Below are 16,264 nucleotides of genomic sequence, written 5' to 3'. Positions count from 1 at the left end.
GCAGCACCTGGTCTTCTTTAAAAATCTGTCCTTTACTCAGTACTGCGGGTAAAAACATACGTCTTTGCTGTATTTCACTTGCATATTCCAGCTCCAGTACAGAGTATTTTTTTCCGTGCTGCAGAAGGATCATTTGAGATGCTTTTCCTCTTCGTAATTTTCAATTAAAAAAAAAAAAAAAAGAAAAAATTGTAGGATGTGTTTGAATCTCGTTAGTGCACAATGGATGTAATTGGTGAATGAATGGTTCTAACGCTGTGTTTCAGGTGGAAAGGATACCATCACGTTCAGTGACCCAACCTTGCCCGTGATACAGCGCTCCAGGTCGCCGTTGTTAGCGTTTACTGATAAGCCCCAGAAAACTGAAGTACAAGGTGAGCACCTGGAACGTAAGGAACACGATGAGAGCCGAGCACTGGTTTCTTTCCAAATAAAAAGCAGTAAGTTTTCGTGCTGGGGTGGCAGGAGGCAAAGTTTCAGTGGTCGTAGAGATGGAATAAATCATCCCCAAGTCAAATGGATAGACGGTCCCAGCACAAACAGCAAAGGAATGACTGAGAAATGACTGTTGAATAGATTGCACAGGGCTGGGGATCGGGTCTTACACCTCAAAGAATTTCCCTAGCAGATAACTTGATACTGTTAGAAGTTATTCATGCCATCTATGTTGCAGTTAACTGCCTCCTGCTCTTTTTCCCTCGGTTAAAATGCACAGTAGGCAGGCAGTCTGTGGAACTGGCTTAGCACTTTCCTGCATTATAGCTGATATCTAGATGAAAGGCTTCCTGATTGCACCCGGTAAATTGAAATACCCGACTCGTTTTCCCAGAGAAATTGGCTGCTTCTTTTTTTTTTTTTTCGCTTTCCTTTTTTATTAAAAAAAAAAAAAAAGGAAAGAAAAATACTCTGTTTTCTACTTTGCTGTTAAAGGTTCCCCCCCTCCAATTCTTTATTCATCGTCTTGTTGAATTTTACTTCCTCTGTTTGATTCTTTCGTATCTTTTTGGATCTGTGGCTACTTTTGACTGTGTATGAATATCTATTGGATGTTTTCATACCACGGCTCCCCTGTATGATTTCATCCTTTTTCCAACACAAAATTCCTTCACTGTTACAGGAAAGCGCGTTCCTCCAGGGACTTTTGCATTTTGAAATAGCCATAGGATTTGTTTTGCCCTTTTTTTTTCCTTTCATTTTAATTAATTTTGCCTTACAGAGGGGAGTTCACTTTGCTGTTAGTATTTTTTTTTTTTTCATTTCTTGCTATAGTGAAGGCAGAATTCTGTTGCAACCTGACAGGGGGAACAAAGCTTGACAAATCCATGTTTCAAAAGCATTAATTGCATTCCTATTGCTGCAGTACATACCCCAGCACTTTAAGGATATAGAAACATCGTTAATGCCTTCAGGATAAAGCTATTTACAGCCAGTATTTTCATAAAGGGATTGGGATAGTCCAGTCAGGCTCCATGGGAACGGCTTGACTTTCATTATCTCTTAGTAGGTACCAGAACTTTCTGGGAGCTGGATTTATTCTGGGTGTCTCCTGACCTGGTGCTCTTTGGAAAGTCTTTGTCTCGGACGGGTGATTAGATTTAGGATGTTTCCTTAAGGTGAAACGTGCAAACAGATTTATTTAGAGGGGAGAAGCGGTTGTTCCACAAACGTCCCTTCTTATGGAGATAAATGGAGCGGTAGCTTCTGCCTCCCCAGCCATGACTTATGGGCTGGCAGTTCTTCTGGAGGCCACACAAACCCCACGCTCAGCTGATCTTGCACATTTCCTGCCGTTTCCCCTCCAGGTTTAAGGTGGTGTCAGTCACTAAAAACACGAGCATCCTGAGTAGTGGAGGACTTCCTAAAGGATCTGCAGGTGTTGCTTTTCTCAGTAAAATACGTAAAGACGAGGCATCTACAGCAGAGTCCCAGCTGATGGGTTTCTTGCACTATTTTGTCTGCAAAAGAGCTGGAAAATTGCCCTTTTCCATTTGGCTTCAAACCAAAATGCTCAGAAACGTTCTTGGAATTTTCAGATTAAAATCCCTCGCAGCACCTGGTCTTCTTTAAAAATCTGTCCTTTACTCAGTACTGCGGGTAAAAACATACGTCTTTGCTGTATTTCACTTGCATATTCCAGCTCCAGTACAGAGTATTTTTTTCCGTGCTGCAGAAGGATCATTTGAGATGCTTTTCCTCTTCGTAATTTTCAATTAAAAAAAAAAAAAAAAGAAAAAATTGTAGGATGTGTTTGAATCTCGTTAGTGCACAATGGATGTAATTGGTGAATGAATGGTTCTAACGCTGTGTTTCAGGTGGAAAGGATACCATCACGTTCAGTGACCCAACCTTGCCCGTGATACAGCGCTCCAGGTCGCCGTTGTTAGCGTTTACTGATAAGCCCCAGAAAACTGAAGTACAAGGTGAGCACCTGGAACGTAAGGAACACGATGAGAGCCGAGCACTGGTTTCTTTCCAAATAAAAAGCAGTAAGTTTTCGTGCTGGGGTGGCAGGAGGCAAAGTTTCAGTGGTCGTAGAGATGGAATAAATCATCCCCAAGTCACATGGATAGACGGTCCCAGCACAAACAGCAAAGGAATGACTGAGAAATGACTGTTGAATAGATTGCACAGGGCTGGGGGTCGGGTCTTACACCTCAAAGAATTTCCCTAGCAGATAACTTGATACTGTTAGAAGTTATTCATGCCATCTATGTTGCAGTTAACTGCCTCCTGCTCTTTTTCCCTCGGTTAAAATGCACAGTAGGCAGGCAGTCTGTGGAACTGGCTTAGCACTTTCCTGCATTATAGCTGATATCTAGATGAAAGGCTTCCTGATTGCACCCGGTAAATTGAAATACCCGACTCGTTTTCCCAGAGAAATTGGCTGCTTCTTTTTTTTTTTTTTCATAGCCTTGTATGTGTTTTGTTAAAAATCCTTCCCCAATAGCAAGCTTTAACATCCATCCAAAGTCAAGCTTAACTTTATTTGACAGTAGCAAGAGATAGTGTTTTACTGATAACCTTGATTATTATTTTTTTTTTGTCCTTAGTTTTTCATAATGGATGGGAGATGGATTATTATGGTTGCCTATCGGTATTTGGATAAGCTCTTTAATGGGCGTAACATTTTGGTATGCCCAGATCTTACTCAGCTAACCATGAAGCGTCATAAACAATTTATTTGTTAGTCCTGCAACTAAATAGATTGTGGCTTAATTTTGACTTTATTATCCATGTCATCATCTGATAAAACCTGACAGCCAGACTGCTCGTTTTTTATAACCTTGATCAGCTGATATTTTTGCTAAAAATAAGAAGTGAAACTATAGTGAATAGTTCTCTGTGAGTAATAATAACTCATAAATATTAATTTTTTGCCTGCTTAATCATTGATTTTTTTTTTAATTAAATCTGCAGTTACTGAAAATATTTACTTGGTGGCATTATGCTCTTTCCTTTATGTATTTGTCCTAGGCAAGGTTGGTATTAGAGCTTTGATTAAAGCTGTCTGTCAGATCTCATCAGATCCTGTTTCTGTAACCACTGCCAGACTTTCTGTGCTGTGTTTTCTACTTCAGCTGATTATTATTTTTTAATGTCAGCCAGATCACTTTTTTGTGTTAAATTCTGATGACTGTGTGATTTATTTTTTTTTGTTTTGGGGTTGTTGTTTTTTTCCAGTTTCTGTTGTTGGTTTGTTGTTCTCTTTTAAGCATGAAAGCATTTAGTATATCTGTAATGGAAAGGATAAGTGAATAGCAATGAAACTCTTGCATATCTTTAAATCCCAGGCCTGATGTGGCATCGGTCAGGTACCGTCCTTTAAGTAGCACTGTTGATATTTGGTGCCTCTTTGGCCCAGGAAACATTTTTAGCTTTTGCACTGATGTACATTCTTTTATCAGAACTTTCTGTATGACGTCAAATGTCGCTCTAGCTAGATCTGCAGATAATCAGAGGGCTTTTTCAGGCTTTTTTAATCTCATCTATCTGCTTACCCTGATCTCCTCAAGGCTTGGTTTAGTCCGTGCTTGTTATCGTCGTTTCAGTGAAGCTGGATGCCAGGACTCTGGAGGACGTACTGATGCCAGGAGGCTGTAGGATAATAGTTCCTGTGTGAAAATACATAACGGCATAGTACAACCATATGAATTAAAGACTGTCTTGTGCCACTAAATCTCACTTTATCCAGTGGGCAGGATGGGTAGCGGCGTGGCATAGATTGTACTTGAGCATCGCGGCTGCTAATGAAGAGCTAGTCGGGTTTCTTTCCTCCCCGTGCTTGAATGCATTGCTCCTCCTCTCTGGCCTCTGCGCTGTTCCAAGCGTTCCCTGAAGACAAAAGCACTGGTTTTCTGTAAACTTTTCACTGGTGTTCTAGTGCTTGGAAACAATTTATGTTTAGAAAATTGCGGCAAGGTGATGGGATGGTGTTATCCCAGTGTAGAGGGAGGAAACTGAGGCACACAGAGAATAAGGTAGAGTCCCTGCTGATTTCCAGTGCTGAGGTACATACGTTTTGGCTCTTTTTTTGAGCCACACTTTGTGTGTGTGTGTGTGTGTGTGTTGAGATGTACAACGTGAGCAGAGCAGTGCTGCAAATCAAGCTCCTGGCTTCCCAGCTGAGCGCTCAGATAATGAGGATTAGATCCAGCGGGTGATCACCTTTTGAAAGTTAATTTATCCCTCCCTGCCTTTTCCACAGACTTAAATTCCAGCTCTCCAGAGTTGGAAGCTTCCTTAATGGTAGGAAGGGTGTCTGTTCCCTTCGTGCCAGCCCTTGTCTCGCTCGGGCAGCTCCGGAATTCTAAATGAAACGGGTCTGATAGAGACAGTGGGTTCCTCTGTTGGGTGGCTCTGGTTGTCCCTGCAGCCAGGCCGTCCTGTGCGTTGTGTGAGGTAGGATTCCTGCAGGAGAAATAGAGTAAATGCTCACGTACTAAAAGGTAATGCATCTGCATGACAAGAGTCATTTTAAGCTGTCAACGCAGCCGGTGCTTCTGGCATTTCCTAATTTTTCTTACTTGACTTCGCAAGCTTATTTTCAATGAGGCTTTTTGTTCTTAACTGAGATGAGGACAAATTCCCTCTTTCACAAAGCTGTTTGTTTGCACATCGCTGTTTCTCTATTCCGACACTTTGTTCAGTGTTTGCCTTTTGGTATAATGGTATATTTAAAATTCTTCCACTGCTGCTTTGGTTTCTGCTGTTACCCAAATTAGAATAATCTTTTATGTTAGGAGAAATGGTGCAGGACCAATAATGAAGTTTCATTATTGGGTGAAAGCCCGTGAAAAGCTTCAAATCAAGGGAGCTTGTGTTAACCCCTGAAAGTGCTAGTGATGAGGGGGTTAATGTTAAGCTGGGCCAAAAATTTCTGTAGCCGATGCCTTGCTTAGAGTAGATACAGAATCACAGAATCTTCATGGTTGGAAAGGACCTCTGAGATCACAGACTCCAACCATACACACACAACAGACCCCCAGAATCTCGGGCACTAAAGCATGCCCTGAAGAGCCATGTCTACACGTTTCTTAAGTACCTCCAGGGATGGTGACTCCACCACCTCCCTGGGCAGGCTGTTCCAGTGCCTGACCACCCTCTCAGGAAAGTCATTCTCCTAATATCTAATCTAAACCTCCCCTGCCACAACTTCAGACCATTTCCTCTGCTCCTGTCATTATTCCCTTGGGAGAAGAGGTCAACCCCCACCTCTCTACACCCTCCTTTCAGGTAGTTGTAGAGGGCAATGAGGTCTCCCCTCAGCCTCCTCTTCTCCAAACTAAACATGCCCAGTTCCCTCAGCCTCTCCTCATAGGACTTGTTCTCTAGACCCCTCACCAGCTTGGTGAAACACTCTGCCTGAGCCTGCTGTTCTGTGGTACCAACTGCGACTCTTCTAGAGTTTTTGGTGTTGGGGAAAGACAGGCTCCAAAACAAGGCCAGATCCGGCAAGAAACTTAGTGTTGCTCGATTGTCACCTAAGATATGGGCCTGAGGGGAACCATTCTTACAAATTCCTTACTGAGATAAACAGCTCTGTGGTCTGGCTCTGGTGGTGGTGGTCTTCAGGGCAGATCTAAACCGAAAGAGGGGAGATTCAGATTAGATTTTAGGAAGAAATTCTTTGCTGTGAGGGTGGTGAGACACTGGAAGAGGTTGCCCAGAGAAGCTGTGGCTGCCCCATCCCTGGAGGGGTTCAAGGCCAGGCTGGATGGGGCTTTGAGCAACCTGGTCTGGTGGGAGGTGTCCCTGCCCATGGCAGGGGGGCTGGAACTCAGTGGTTTTTTAAGAGGCAGGGGGGTTGGAACTCAATGTTTTTTTAAGGTCTCTACCAACTCGAACCATTCTATATAATAAATACCTGTGACTGACCTGAGCATCTCATTGTTCCATTTCTCTTTCAGCAGAACAGAAGGGAGAACGTGATGAAACTTGTGCCGTTGCAAGTGAGTCCCTGGCTCCAGAGGGAACCAACTTAAATAACAGAAAGCAAAATAAACATTTTTATCCTTCATTACCCCAGCTACCTTCTGAGGAGGAAGAAATAAACAAGCTCGGAAGTCAGATAATTAAACTGACGGAGCAGGCAGTTGCAGAGTTGGAAGGGAAAAGAGCAGGTGCTTCTGCAGGGGAGCAGAACGCGGTGGTTGGAGCAGAGTTTAATGGTTCCTCTGAGGGAGAGTTCCCACTTTCCAGCCCTGACTCATCCGACCCCACGGATCCCTTAAACTCAGAAAATGAACAAACAGCTGAAACTGAGGCCCTGAAAGACAATGAGGAGACCTCAGAGAGCGATTGTGACATTCCCAGTGAAAGAGGGGATGGAAGTAGCGGCGCCCTGGATGTGGTCCATGCTGAGGACCCCGGAAGGCATGGAGCGCTCGGTGTTACGACTGCACACACAAATAATAGCTTTGAGGAGCTCCTGGAATCGGAAAACAAGAAACCATCTGATTCTGCTGAAAACTGTGAATATTTGGATAACAGTTTGGCTTGAGGTATGAAGTCCAGGCCCTGGAGCATCTCGCCATCATCATTTTGCAATGTCTGAGCTGCTGCCAATATGATCAGTGAAACAGTGTGCCATAGGGCTGATCTGTTAATATTTGTCTAATAAAGGTGTTTTTCTGTTAGTTTGGGGCTATAATGTACCAAAACCATAAATTACCTAAGGGAAAGAATTTGAAGCTGATGAGGTTTAATCATCTTGGTTCTTTGTAATGATTCGAAGTTTCTGCATAGATTGATGTAATTTACATTAATGGAGCAAAGAGACTGGTGATAATGATGTATCATATTATCCCTAGGCCTCTGTAACGTGTATGGTCCAGTGCTGGACTGTATTTTAATGGTTAGAATTATCTTCCAAGGATAAAAAAAATTTGGAGTGATAAATTCAGAAGCATCTAAAAGTTGCAAGCTTTTGCTTGTTTCTCTTTACATATAGTGCCTGTAAGTACAGCCAGAGAATAAATTCACTGTTCCCTTATAGGAAGTTTCTGAAAACCATCCCTGTGTGTGTAGAGCTCTCTCGTTTCAAACCCTTATATATTCTCAACTGTACAAAATTTTTTCTTCCCTCTCCCAGCTCATCTCCTGAAAATACAGGGAGTTCTTTGGCAAGACACTGAGAACCCAATTTAAGGAAGCTGCGAAGGGAACGTTGTAGGAGAAGCCAGGAGGAGTCTTTCTGTGAGACGCGGCGATGCTCTTCTCAAGCAAGGAGAAGAGCAAGAGGGGAACCGGCGCTGCCCTGTCCACCTGCTCAGCTCCCTGTGGCTGGAATTGCATTCCTCAGCCCACAGGAGCTGGAACAGCCCTCGGGCTGAGTGACGGGTGGTAGATTTCAGCCTGCTCCATCTGTGCCCTCCTTTTCAGAGGAATCTGTGTCTCTCTTATTTTCTGATGTTTCGGAATTAAGGATAACTCTTCCTTTCCTCCGCGTTTCACCAGTCCGCGGGGTGGTGGGAGGTTTATTTGCGTTGTTGCTGCTTTCTTAAACTACTTCCCTCGTCGATATTTAGTCATAGGAAAGTGTTCCTATAATAACAGGAGAAAAGGGAGGCTGCTGTGTCATTCCCCAGCTCGCTCCTGGTGCTGGAGCTGTGCCACTCTGCTCCTGGGAAGGCAGCAACACGGGAATACTTCACGTTGAAGTTAGCAGCTGTTGGAGAAGGGGAGGCACGTCCTTCCTCTCCTGTTTGTAGCAGAAGGAATAGGCTCTGCAGCTGTGGAGCTTCTATGGGCCAGCAGCCGTCAAGGCAATTTTTCTGCTGGCTTGGGACCTAATTGTCTGTAAATGTTCATTTCTCACTCCTAGAACTTGAAACCAATCAGAGGGAATTAAACCAAATTTAATAAAATACTACTAATAAAAAGGAAAATCCCTCCCAGATTGAGTCCTCCTTTGACAAATAACTGCCAGCTGCAGATTTTTACGGCCCACTTGTCAGCGACTGAATGAGGGGAGTTTCTATTAGCAATACTGACAAACTCTGCTGCATGTGGAAGATGAGCGAGCAGGTGCCGCCGTAATCAAGGTGTCAGAGTCCATGAGCAGTTTGCATTCAGCAGAAGAAAAGGCTGTATGCAGATGATTGCGTGGAAGTATAAGGAATGGTAGTGGGAAGGTGAAAAATGTGGCTCGTCTCTGTTCTCCTGTGTTTTCCCCAGCAGGTGCGTTGGTGTAACCCTTTCAGTGCCTCTGCAGGCAGTAAAGCCGTCCTCGCAGAGCCCCTCAAACCTCTTCCCTTTCTCTTCCAAGGTAACTCCACGTTGCAGCATTTCACTGGTATTAAGCAGCAGCCCTTAGGAACAAAACCCATCTGTATATTTCAGCCTGTCGGGAACACGAAGCAGTAAAAAGTTTTTCTTTCATTACCCTGATGGCCATTTAACTTCCTCATCACCTGAAAAAAACAAGAGGAGTTTAAGCATTCAGAAGATCGTTATGCTGTTCCCATTAATTGTAACTGACTGTGTTATTGGCTCGTTCATGTGACAGCCCTGACAGGTCGGAAGAGAAATAGCTGCAGAAACTGAAATCTCCCAGAGAATGTGGCAGGATTTTTTTTTTCCTTTAATGCTTGAATGTCACACGAAGTAGCAATTTTATTCAAGACGTATTCTTTTCCATCTTTCACAGGCTAATCCTGCGTGGAGCTAAATATCAGTGCAGTCAGAACTGAGGCAGGAAAATAAGAAGGTCAGGTTTTCACGTAGCTGAGCTCTGGAACCTTCAGGAGCTGATGTTGTTTCCTTGCCCTGTGTCTTTCCTGACCCGCAGTTGTGTGAGTTGGCACTTGCTCCCTGTTCCTTAACAACCAGGTAATGCTATAAATTAATGAAGAGCTTCTTGGAAAAATCCGAGCAGATAGAAGCAGTGCTGGACTAACAGCTTTTTAGTGCCTCAGTGGTTCATTCTTTTTTAGTCTGTTTTTTCTGTGAGGACATAGTGGTGTACAACCCAGCCGTTAGGACATCTTGGTAATTATCCTCACACCATTCTCCCTCTTAGATGCCGTTTTTATATCTTTTACATTCCAGTGAGATACCTAGAAAACTCATATTTAGTGCGATATCGCTGCTGCAATCCCCTCCCTCTCCTCTCTGCTCCAGTCACTGTGTATTCCAGCTACGTTTTTAGCCTTCTCCCAGAAAACACAAGACTTCAAAGCCAGGAGACTTGTGAAAGTAAGACACCTTTGCTGCACTATGTGGTAATTAATTGAATATTCTTGTCAGTATCTTCCTTGGATATTGCTTTAATTGAAATTGTTGTGCTGTTAGAACAATGATTTTTATTTTTTCCCTAGTAAATTAATTGTTGCTTTGTTATGGAATCAACACTACGTCACGTTTTTCAGGAATGGCTTGGTTTGGTTGTTTGGAGGATTTTGAGTTGGGTTTTTTTAGGCTTGTGTTCCCTTTTTCTAGGACTTCAGAAATGCAGAAATGGCACCCAGACAAACACACCTTTTTGGTGTTGGGCTCTGGGGAAGCGAACTGGGGAGGGAACATTGTGGAAAGGGTGTGGAGAAAATGCCTTTCACAAACTGGTTTGAAGGAGCTTCTCTCACCTAAAAGTGAATTCATGTGTTATCTGTGAGAAGGATTTCATTTGAAAGTACAGCTTTGTGGTTATTTGAAAAACAATGTTCACCGAATTTATAAATTAAGTGTGTGAAAATGACAGATTAAGAAGCATCTTTGAGGATGCTGTTTCTTTTCTAAGTGAGACTATTTTTAAGCATATGGGAATTTGTATAATAAAGACAGTGGAATGTCTTTAATCCATATGAGCTCAGGAATGTATTTCAAAATCTTAACTGAGATTAAGTTGAAAGTCTGCTACATTTCTAAAAGATAGCATTTTGCTTGCCAGCTTCTTTTTTTGTAGTTTTACTTTGTAAATTATGCAGTTTAATTTATTTGCAAACCTCTCCTTTGTTGCTGCCCGGGTTAACTGCACAACACGGTTCAACTCTATTAATACATTTTGTCATCTTTAATAAAAACATTTCCTGATATGCTTGTTCTACCTGCTTGTTTCCTTCTCTCTTCTCGCTGTCAGATGAACGATAGCCATGAGGTGGTGTTTTAGTAGTTTCAGTGAGTTGTGTTAAATTAAAAAAAGTAAAGCTTTATTGAGTGAGAGTTTCAAGTCTAAAACTTACATGACTTAAATCTTTTCACTGTCATTTCTCCCACTCTGAATTGACTGATTTATTTACTATGGTTTTTTGGATGAAGAAACACACTCAGTATTTTTTGGCTTTGAAAATAATATATTTATCTCTGATCTGCTAACTTTATTGTCATTGTCTGAGCAGCGTTCAAACTTTGGTCTGCCGAACTTAATTACTAACGGGCACAAACTAGAGGCTTTAGAGGATTTTTGCTGGGGAGTGGTGGTAAACTGGAGTATTTCTGTTTCTGTTTAAGGTGTAAACAGCATGACTTGGCTGTAGCGATGTGGACAGTTTAAAGTAGTTAAGAGGCTTATACGTGTTTCAGAACAAACCCTGAAAATACAGGTAGAATAATGTAAAGGTTCTAAGGTTGAAAACAGAAATGTCTGTACTTTCCCTTATTTTTAGGGGAAGTCCATCAGCCTGGTCTTGCAACACAACCCTGTTGAAAGCACAGAGATCTTCTTGCCTTTCAGATTTGCAGCTAAATACAGGATAGCGTCTAATGAAAGGCAATTTCTTACTTCTATTCACTATTTTTTTTGTTCTTTGTTATCTAACTTACAATCCCTGAAGGTCCCTTTCCAGCACAGGCTCTTTCCAGCCCATCAGCTGTGCCCGTTGCCACTCTTACTTACATGCATTCACCTCCCAAACTGCACATAGAGGGAATCTTTTCAAGAAAACACACCAAAAAGTTGAGTTGATGCTGCTTTTATTGCTGGGCTTTACAGACAGGAGGGCTCTACACAGTGATAGGAGTTTCTTAGAGGAGCAAGCGAGTGGCAACGGGGAATCCCTTCCCCGTGTGTCTCGGCGGCACAGCCTAAAGGTTCTTTGTGCTGCCCGGGCTGGAGCTGGCTTGTTGGTCTTCACCCAAGCCTAGTTCTGTGCTCGTTTGCCAAGGCCTCTCTTCTTCTTGTCCGTAACCTCGGGCAGTTTCTCTTCCCACAGGTTCTTGCTGCATACCCCGATCACGCAGCAAGCCAGGCGTTTCCCGGCGTTCCCATTTTCCAGGCTGGCTTTATTGTTGCCCTTGCCCATGTCGTCTTCCTGCTCGTGGATGACAACGGATCTGCCCATGATGGAGTAGGGACCAAGCATCGTGGCAGGGAGATTGGTTTTGTATTTTCTGATTTTGCCTTCTTTAGGGAAAAAGTTGCCGAAGTCCCCCGGGTGACGGGGGTGGTTGACGCTGAAGGGGTTGTAGTGTCCTCCCGTAGCATCGCAGCCTCTGCTGAGGTCCCCCAGCTCGTGGATGTGTATAGCTCTGCCGGACTGGTTGTTATCCAAGGGAAACCCATCCAAGTGAAAAACGGCTTCTAGTCTTCCCTGTGAGTAATACTGCCTGAATAAGACTTGTCCGGTCACTTGTGGCTTGTCGGCATCTATTTTGGAGCTGGGCTTCATTTCGCAAGCGGCGTAAATCATCCCCTCGCTGCCGTTACCGGGCGTTACTGGGTAGAGCAGGTTCTGCCAGAGGTCGGTGACTTTCTTCTGGATGTCATGGAGTGACTCTTGGCTCAGAGGGGTTTCTTTCTCTGTCGTGACGGCGGAGGCACAGAGGGCAAGCCCGGCGGCCAGGGAAAGCAGCAGGAGCATCTTGGCAGTTCGGAGCCTGCAAAAAAAAAAAAAAGGGTTTTTTGCAGCAAAGAAGAAGCAGCAAAGAATTAATGAGGGTTTTTTTTTTTGTGGAGAGAAAGGCAGGCAGCCCGCGGTGGGGCCGAGTGGTCCCGGTGGACTGCAGCTTTCTAAATCTGCCTGATGGGATGAACTGAAACCAAATCAGGAGGCACAGGCGTGTTTAAACGCATACAACTGACACAACACACCCGTGACTAAAAGAAATCATAGCGATTTTAGGTTTCACTCTGGATCTTTAAAAACTGCCTCTTTTTTTCCCCGCAGGAAGCGAGCGAGCCAAAGCGTTATTTAATCTGGGTTTGAGTTTGTGTTGAGCCTTTTCTCCTACTCCAAATTCCAGCAAGACAGTTTTGCCAGGAGGCTTTTTTTTATTTATTTTTTTAAAATTTTGATCCATCTACTTAACTGCTAGTTAGGCATTTTCAAAGGAAAAGTAGAAATCCAAGAAGCTGGTTACCTTGGGGTCCCTCGGCGGTGGCTCTGTCTGTGCCTCTGCTCCCTGAGCCCGAGATGTGACGGGGACAGAAAACTGGAGCCCTTTGAGGCTGATGCTTATGGGAAGTGCGTGTTTTGTGTAAAAGTTAGGTAACTTAGTTAGGGAGGCGTCACTTGGAGAACGGTGGGAGGGGAGAAAAAGTTTTAGGCATTTTCATTTGGGGCAGGGTGAGCGTTTCGTCCTTTCTCGGTTACTTTTATTAGTCTGGCTCTCGGTCCTCGTGGACATTCCAGAAAAAAGGGAGGGGGCCGGGGCGGGGGCGGGGGGAAAGTTCACAAGCTTTTAAATTAATCTTCCTTTTGATGACTTAATGTGCTTATCTAAAACAAGCGACCTTCAACGTGCAGTGAGGGGAAAGGAAGGAGGTTTGTTAAGGCGCAGCTGGGCAGTTCGCTTGCTCACGGGCTGGTTGTGATGGGGTCAGTTTGCATTACTTCTTTATTAGCCAAAAATTGGAAGTGGTTGCTTGAGCAACGCCAACGTAACATAAACACAGACCTACATCAAAGTTTTAAAAAACCTGAAGGGTGCAATTCAAGCTGTCAGATGTTGAGGTACATTTTTGAGCGATGCTTCTCTGTTAAGACTTAGAGCTGTCGGCTGCTTTACTTCCCAACTTACCTCCTCCACTGAAGTCATTTTTTTCTTCTTTTTTTTTTTTTTTGGAGGCAGCAGTGATTCCTTCCCAAAGAGAGCAGTAAGCAGTACGGTGCAGGCAGTGAGACATCAGACTGAGATGCAGAGAAGTTGTTTCCCAGAAGCTGTCTGGAGCAGGGACAGAGAGTTCACCCGTCTTTCATCATCCCGGGAGGCTGAGAAACGCTCTCCTCTTGGGGGCATTGCCCTGCCCGCGGGGCTTCCCGCTCTCGTAGAGCTGAAATGTGGATTCAGCCTTCACAAGAGCAATTTAACAGGCTGAGGTTTCTGCAGAGAGAGAGGAGAGTAGCTCTTATTACTCAGGAACAATTCTCAACGCAAGAAAATTGCAGAGAAAATCCTTTCTCCCCAGTTCACGTCTACTGCCAGCTGGGTAAGGAATGTGACTGTCGGCTTCTGGAATGGCAAAAGTGTGTGTGTTCATCTTACTGCTATCATATTCTACATCAGATCTGAGATACTCACTTATCTGAGAGCAGATTTATTTACCTTTTCATTCTGTATGAAGGAGATTAAAGGGGGTTGTCCACAATTTGGACCAGTAGCCAGGGACTGGAAATCCAGAGCTTACTTCTGCTTGGGATATTGGAGGTGTTACTTTAGCCCTGGGCTTCAGTTCCCAATCTAGGAAACAGGACAACTAGTGTATCTTTTAGGGCATTGGAACAGGCTGCCCAGGGAGGTGGTGGAGTCACCATCCCTGGCTGTGTTTAAGGGCCGTTTAGATGCAGTGCTAAGGGACATGGTGTAGGGGAGGACTTTGTAGAGTAGGGTAGATGGTTGGACTCGATGATCCCAAGGGTCTCTTCCAACCTAGATGATTCTATGATTCTTTTCTTTAGGGTATTGATGAGTTGTTCGGGGTTGTTTGGGGTTGTTCAGCCTGGAGAAAAGGAGGCTGAGGGGAGACCTCCTTGCTCTCTACAACTCCCTGAAAGGAGGGTGGAGAGGGGGGGGGTCCGTCTCTTCTCCCAAGTCACAGGCGACAGGACAAGAGGAAATGGCCTCAAGTTGGGCCAGGGGAGGTTCAGATTGGATATTAGGAAAAAAATTCTACACTGAAAGGGTTATCAAGCCTTGGAACAGGCTGCCCAGGGAAGTGGTTGAGGCAACATCCCTGGAGATATTTAAAAGACGGGTTGACATGGTGATTAGTGACATGGTTTAGTGCTGTTTTTTTATCAGAGTTAGGTTGATGGTTGGACTAGATGATCTGAAAGGTCCCTTCCAACCCAGACCACTCTATGATTCTATGATTGTTGTGCTTGTGGGAGCCGTGCAGTGTTCGGTGGAAGCTGAGCTCCAAGACCCAGAGCCAGGATTGCCCACATCACCCCAAGCCTAACGCTACGTGCTTCACCGCCTTTCTCCAAGTTCATTAACCGGCAGCCTCTGAGCTGGGGAAATCCATCCTTGCGACAAAATTGCTCGGTTTTAAAGCATTTGAAAGAAGTGAAATGTCTTATAATCAGCTTTTATAAACGTATGCCAAAAATGTTCAGCTAACAGCTAGCCAAATGCAAAGGGCGATGGGTTAAGCTTGTAAAATGCAAGAAGCAACTGCCCAGTCCAGCTACTATGAGAAAAACTCTTTCTTAGCATCATAAACCATTTTTTAAGGGGACAGGATGAGTGGAAGGAAGAAAGGATCATGGTTCATGGTCTGCTCCTTGAGTCTCAAAGTAACGGACTGCAATTGAGTTTAACGCTTCTGCAAGGAAATTTCCAAGCCAGCAGTCAGCGCTCCAAGAATAGAATTTTAAAGCTTTCTAAGGCATTTAGAAATAGGAACTGGGGTCAGAATTTTAGCTGGTTTAAATACAATAATGCTGCTGACTTTGGTGCCGTTTGTGCTGTTTTACACCAGCTGGGATTCTGCCCCTGAAAAGCCCAAGGTACTTGCTGCAAAGCTCTTTTTTTTTTTTTTTTTTTTTGATGTACTGCACATGCGGGAAGGGAGCAGGAATGCAGAAGGGTGTAAAGGAGATGATCAAAGGGACAGAAAGGACTGCAGCAAAAAGCTAAATGATGTATTTGTAGCACTCTGCACTTCAGAGAACCAAAAGGAAATACTAGCTGTGGGCTGCTGTCAGAAAGATGTATTTTAAAAAGGAGAAGGGCTGATAACGACAAGAAATGCAATTGCCAGGGTGATTTGGCATTCAGTCGGGGTCTGAAAGACGGTCGCTAAGTACTAACCAGGTGTATCATTAAAGTCTGTTGTTATCTATTGCCTGTGTTTTAGCTTTCTGGTTAAAAACAGGGGCCAACAGCCTTTAAAGCTGACAGCAGTTAATGGGAGGAAAGCTCCCGGTTACCTGACCACACGCTTGTAGAATCATAGAATGGTTAGAGTTGGAAGGGACCTTAAAGACCATCCAGTTCCAACCCCCTGCCATGGGCAGGGACACCTCCCACCAGACCAGGTTGCTCCAAGCCCCATCCAGCTTGGCCTTGAACCCCTCCAGGGATGGGGCAGCCACAGCTTCTCTGGGCAACCTGTTCCAGTGCCTCACCACCCTCACAGGAAAGAATTTCTTCCTAATATCTCATCTAAATCTCCCCTCTTTCAGTTCAGCCGTTACCCCTTGTCCTGTGGCTCCACTCCCTGATCAAGAGTCCCTCCCCATCTCTCCTGTAGCCCCTTGAGGGACTGGAAGGGGCTCTAAGGTCTCCCCAGAGCCTTCTCTTCTCCAGGCTGAACAACCCCAACTCTCTCAGCCTGTCCTCACAGGAGAGGTTCTCCAGCCCTCTGGGTATCTTCGTGGCCCTT

The 16,264-nt window shown here is 44.3% G+C and overlaps 2 protein-coding genes across 2 annotated transcripts in view; one reads left to right on the top strand and one right to left on the bottom strand.

The window, feature by feature from the left end:
* The window catches only part of CCDC149 (coiled-coil domain containing 149), a 68,722-nt gene extending 58,179 nt beyond the window's left edge, over positions 1–10,543 (top strand). The window contains exons 14-16 of the mRNA XM_014937043.1: positions 267–374; positions 6,408–7,001; positions 7,592–10,543. Of these exons, the coding sequence (XP_014792529.1) occupies positions 267–374; positions 6,408–7,000 (701 nt within the window). The 3' untranslated portion in view covers position 7,001; positions 7,592–10,543. The remainder of the gene's footprint in view (positions 1–266; positions 375–6,407; positions 7,002–7,591) is intronic.
* An 849-nt stretch (positions 10,544–11,392) lies between these two features.
* SOD3 (superoxide dismutase 3, extracellular) lies at positions 11,393–12,930 on the bottom strand. Its single transcript, XM_014937061.1, has 2 exons — positions 12,796–12,930; positions 11,393–12,312 (listed from the first exon to the last, which is right to left on the bottom strand). The coding sequence occupies exon 2, from the start codon at positions 12,294–12,296 to the stop codon at positions 11,577–11,579; it is 720 nt and encodes a 239-aa protein (XP_014792547.1). The 5' UTR covers positions 12,297–12,312; positions 12,796–12,930; the 3' UTR covers positions 11,393–11,576.
* Positions 12,931–16,264: the final 3,334 nt, after the last annotated feature.

The sequence above is a fragment of the Calidris pugnax genome, unplaced genomic scaffold, assembly GCF_001431845.1.
Source record: "Calidris pugnax isolate Ruff unplaced genomic scaffold, ASM143184v1 scaffold49, whole genome shotgun sequence".
In the NCBI taxonomy this organism is placed as follows: Eukaryota; Metazoa; Chordata; class Aves; order Charadriiformes; family Scolopacidae; genus Calidris; species Calidris pugnax.
This window is presented reverse-complemented; position numbering and strand designations above follow the sequence as displayed.

Excerpts from the sequence above, each read along its gene's own strand:
- SOD3 (XM_014937061.1), bottom strand. The coding sequence starts at position 12,296 with ATGCTCCTGCTGCTTTCCCTGGCCGCCGGGCTTGCCCTCTGTGCCTCC.